Consider the following 5,290-nt stretch of genomic DNA (forward strand, 5'->3'; position numbering starts at 1 on the left):
ATGTCTGCCATCTTCAATTTTCAGAGTCTGTTGACTGTAATCTTGCTGCTTATATGTACCTGTGCTTATATCCGATCCTTGGTACCCAGTCTCCTGGACAGAAATAAAGCTGGGTTGTTGGGTGTATTTTGGAAGTGTGCCAGAATTGGGGAACGGAAGAAGCCTTATGTTGCAGCATGCTGTATCGTGATGGCCTTCAGTATCCTCTTCGTACAGGAGCTTGGAAGAATGTCAGAATTCTGTTGCCATCAGATTTAAATAAGAAAAAAAAGAGGAGTTATCTGCAGAAAATAATGGAAAGAACGGTTAACCCTTTTATCTCTGAACATTGAATGAGATAAAGTTGTAGCTGCTGTTCTCTGTTTTTGTTATTGGACCAATGTTCTATGTAAATAATTAGGGGGACTTCCCTGGAGGTCCAGCGGTTAAGACTCCATGCTCCCACCGCAGGGGGGCACGGGTTCTATCCCTGGTCAGGGAACTAAGATTCCGCATGCCAAGCGGCGCGGCCAGGAAAAAAAAACCAAAAAACAAAAAACCAACAACAACCATATAAATAATTAGGATGTAACCATTTAATAATCAGAGTGGAAATACGTCTGTAACAATCAACCTCAGTCCTGTCACTACAATATTACATTCTGCATATGTCATTCTGTTGTATCAGGTACCAGTTTTTAGTGAGGTATCTTTGAGACACATGGTAGAAAACACAATTGGTAAATTACTCAAGTTCCTTTCACTGTGATTTGGAAACAAGAAATCTTTATAGAATGAGACTTTTTTGGACTAGCTTTTTTATTTTTTTTATTTTTTAGGAACTCCTTTATTTATTTATTTATTTATTTATTTATGGCTGTGTTGGGTCTTCGTTTCTGTGCGAGGGCTTTCTGTAGTTGCGGCAAGCGGGGGCCACTCTTCATCGCGGTGCGCGGGCCTCTCACTATCACGGCCTCTCTTGTTGCGGAGCACAGGCTCCAGATGCGCAGGCTTAGTAGTTGTGGCGCACGGGCCCAGTTGCTCCGCGGCATGTGGGATCTTCCCAGACCAGGGCTCGAACCCGTGTGCCCTGCATTGGCAGGCAGATTCTCAACCACTGCGCCACCAGGGAAGCCCCTAGCTTTTTTATTGAAAAAAGAAAGGTTCAATTTGTGTTGGTAAGGCTTGCATTCATATTTAATAATGCTGGCTTTTCCTCTGGCCACAACATTTTGAGCATTAACCAGAGTACCTCTACTTTTAGCCGACTGTCGTTTATTACAGGTGTTTAAACTATTTAAAATAAGCCTATGCATTTCTTAAGAAGGAAGATAAATGAGATGTGACTTTAAGGGTACTATTGAGAAGATGTTCGTATTTAACATGAAAGAATTCGGAATAGCTGACTGGTGTTATCGTCTCTGAAACCTCTGGTTAGGTACGGATAAAAATGCCTTAAGTGGGCTTCCCTGGTGGCGCAGTGGTTGAGAATCTGCCTGCTAATGCAGGGGACACGGGTTCGAGCCCTGGTCTGGGAAGATCCCACATGCCACGGAGCAGCTGGGCCCGTGAGCCACAATTGCTGAGCCTGCGCGTCTGGAGCCTGTGCCCCGCGACGGGAGGGGCCGCGATAGAGAGAGGCCCGCGCACCGCGATGAAGAGCGGTCCCCGCACCGCGATGAAGAGTGGCCCCCGCTTGCCGCAACTGGAGAAAGCCCTCGCACGAACCGAAGACCCAACACAGCCAAAAATAAATAAATAAATAAATAAATAAATAAATAAATAAATAAATAAATAAATAAATAAGAAAATCCTTAAAAAAAAAAAAAAAAAAAAAATGCCTTAAGCATAAATTTGAGCAGCTGTCATTCTCTGAATAAGGCTACATGCTTAGGTCTCTACATGTTAATTACCCCAACATGCAAAGGGTGTTTTTGTTTTTTAATACAGCACTTTAAATCTAGTTTATGTTTTGTCTATCAACTTGAACTGGAATACTGTGTCTTAGTAAGTGACGATAAACAGTTTTCAGATGTACTTACCATATGCCATGGCATACATCTCTTTGAGCTTTGATGATAAAGGAAGACCTTCAGTAATTTTCATCGAGGCAAGAGGAACGTGGGAAATGTGACATAAATTTTGTAGCAGAACAGTTATTACACATGTATGGTTAAGGTTTCTTAAGGTTCAACCAAAATCCAGTTAAAATTACAAAGCTAAGGAGAACTTCTTAACTAAAATGTGCCCTTGATAGGGACTTCCTTGCTGGTCCAGTGGCTAAGACTCTGCACTCCTACTGCAGGAGGCCCAGGTTCAATCCCTGGTCAGGGAACTAGAGCCCACATGCTGCAACTAAAGATCCCACACAGGGTAACGAAGATCCTGCATACCACAACTAAGACCTGGTGCAGCCAATTAAATAAATATATTTTAAAAATTAACCATTAGAGATAGTACTGATTAGATGTTGTTGTCAGCTATTAATTCCCCATAAAGATAAAAAGAATAAACCTTCTTTTTTTTTAAGAAAAAAAAAAGAAGCAATGGGCTGAATAGCTCTCTTCAGAGAGATTTAGAACTTAGGACCTTGAGGGAAATGGTCCCCAGCCTGAAATTCTCATGAAACTCCATAACTTCTGAAAGTTGTCCTGTGAATGACTCCTCTGGCCCACTTCCTCCTGAATTGATGTCATTACCCTCCTGTCCCAGTTCCCTTTTCTCTCTCAGCCCTTGCCCTTTCAGCCCACACCTTAGCCTGGCTCAAACATTTACTGAAGTACCACTGTGGAAAAATGTTACATGCCTTATGATAATAACAGCAAAACTTATACAGCATTATGCTAGTGTTTAACATTTTACATACATTACCGTCTTTAACACTTACAACAATCCAGTGATGTATGTACTTGTATTGGCACTGCCATTTTGCAGATAACAAACTGTGGCACAGAGAAGTTAAGTAACTTGCCAGAAATCACACAGCTAGGAAGAGGCAGAGCTGGGATTCAAACTCAGGCAGTCTGGCTCCATGGCGCATACCCCACTGCTTACAACAACTTAGTTATTCTGATGCCTTTATTTTCCCATCTTACAGACAAGGAAACAGGTTCAGAGAGGTTTAAAGACTTGTCCACAGTCACCAGCTAGTAACTGACAGTGTCAGGATTTGAACCCAAATTATCTGACTCTGTGTTTCATGATTTTAACATTCTCTGCATGTTCTTTTGATGATGACAAAAGCCTGAAAGTTTGTTAAGCTGAGGAAGAAAACATATATGTCTTTAAAATTCACCACATACATGACTCAAAGACCATGCTGGCATAGGTATATAAACTGCATTTCCTGTAAACCTCTCCAGCCCTAGCAACCAAATGAAATCATTTGAAGAAAAATAGCTCAAATTTCCCCAGTTGGGGTAACCACATCCCTCAGTATGATGCAAGACCCCAGACAGTCTCCACGCTCTGCACCTCTGTGAACTTGTATGGGATGCACCTATGAACAGGGTCACTTTCTTGGTGAACCCATAAATGTCCAGAGGCACAGCCCTGGAGGAGTTAAAATCTGTGAGACTTAAAACTACTGGAAGTTGGGATTTCCCACAACATGGCATTCTAAGAGAGGTTAGCAGGGTTGTTCGGTCTTCGAAAAACTGATCTATGAATTCTTCCTCATATTCCGTCCGTTCCCATGGGGGTCACACAAGACCCAGAGAAAGCAAAAATCCATGCTGGCATATCTGGGGCAGACTTTCCTCTTCTCTCTCCTTATCACAGGATGATATTACAGTCGCATCGCTCTTTCCTCCCTTACAATGAACTCTGTATTGTAAGGACTGTTCATTGTCGTTATGCAAATAGACCCAGAGAGGTTGGGCCCCCGAAAGTAGGCAAGTTCAGACATGCCCGTGCTTTCTTTAGATTGAAATGCCATGTGGACTGTCAGGCTCAAATACATGCTGAAAACAGACAGAAAACTTGCACATTCTCTCCTCATGTGCAAACAGACTTTTAGAAGGCTCTAGGAGATTCCCAGCACTATCGTATTGGATGTTTGCCTAATATATATATATATATACATATATATATATATATATATGTATATATATATATATATATTACTAAATTTGTCAGCAAGAAAAATAGAATGATGGCTAACTTTGTCTAATGTTTTATGAAATTTTCCTGAGTAATGTAAACATAGCTGTTAAGAATGAGCAAACTGAATAAATGTGACATGAAATTTATAGATAAATTTTTCAACAAAAATGATGTTTTATAAAATAGGTCTAATTTAAAATAGTTTCCAAAATCTTTTTGGTAACTTTAAAGTTCTACTAAGTTAAGTTAAATGATGGTTATTCATTGAATATCCAGATCATTTCCAAATGAGATAATGTGGGAATTCCCTGGCGATCCAGTGGTTAGGACTCCTCACTTCCACTGCCAAGGGCCTGGGTTCAATCCCTGGTTGGGGAACTAAGATCCCACAAGCCATGTGGTGCAGCCAAAAACTAAAATTAAATTAAATAAAGATAAATAAAAGTTTTAAAAAACAAATATGGTAATGTACTAAAAATTAATTGCTAAATTTAAGTTTACCTGCTTTGGGTTTCCCATTGGAACTAAAGATTTTGGAGGTCTTTTAGGAAACACGTCTTGTGCCACATTGAAAAACTGTACTCTGAGGAAGCATATGCTTCTAGAAATATGAAATAGTATATTCATAAATTTGTTAATCTACAGAATGGTTGGTATATAACAGACAGTTCATAATTGCTTTCTTCCTAGTTTTCACTAGAAATTAAGGTTTCTAAGAGTTAAGATTTTTAATTAATATATGTAATTAAAACTGCTAGAAATAATACCCCAAAGAAGGTAGAGAATTTTTCCTCCCCTACACCATATATGTCTGGCTAAGCACACAGACCATTACTCTGTCAAATAAAAAACAAATCCAGACTTAGTAAGGAGAGACGTTATTCAGAAGGATTCTTCAAGGGAAAAGGGGAAGATATTGAAATAGGGCAGGGGGACCTACTGCAGTGAAGAACACCCTGACCATAAAGTCTTCAAGCATCTCAAGAGTTTTTCCAAAAGATTTTCTTTTATAGGAATACTAGAAGGAACTGAGCTTTCTAGAATTAGGGAAAAGGGATGAAAAGATGGTGTAATAAGATGGCCGATCAGAGGTCTTCCTGTTCTCAGGAGATGCTGTCTGCTGGCTCAGGTGAGATTGTGGCCAAAGTTCAGGGACCTGCAGGAAGGAAAGGAGCTTAACCAAAATTTGGTTTAAGAGCAGCTTTTT

The 5,290-nt window shown here is 40.1% G+C and overlaps 1 protein-coding gene and 1 non-coding gene across 2 annotated transcripts; both read left to right on the plus strand.

Annotated features, from left to right (window-relative positions):
* LOC103012641 (protein kish-A-like) lies at positions 1 to 2,736 on the plus strand. Its single transcript, XM_057540467.1, has 2 exons — positions 1 to 210; positions 2,725 to 2,736. The coding sequence occupies exons 1-2, from the start codon at positions 1 to 3 to the stop codon at positions 2,734 to 2,736; spliced, it is 222 nt and encodes a 73-aa protein (XP_057396450.1).
* Positions 2,242 to 2,314, plus strand: TRNAR-CCU (transfer RNA arginine (anticodon CCU)). The gene has a single exon. It is a non-coding gene; the product is annotated as a tRNA-Arg (tRNA).
* Positions 2,737 to 5,290: the final 2,554 nt, after the last annotated feature.

Source organism: Balaenoptera acutorostrata, chromosome 2, assembly GCF_949987535.1.
Source record: "Balaenoptera acutorostrata chromosome 2, mBalAcu1.1, whole genome shotgun sequence".
Lineage (NCBI taxonomy): Eukaryota > Metazoa > Chordata > Mammalia > Artiodactyla > Balaenopteridae > Balaenoptera > Balaenoptera acutorostrata.

Bases quoted from the DNA above. Each gene is read 5' to 3' on its own strand.
- LOC103012641 (XM_057540467.1), top strand. From the start codon at position 1: ATGTCTGCCATCTTCAATTTTCAGAGTCTGTTGACTGTAATCTTGCTG.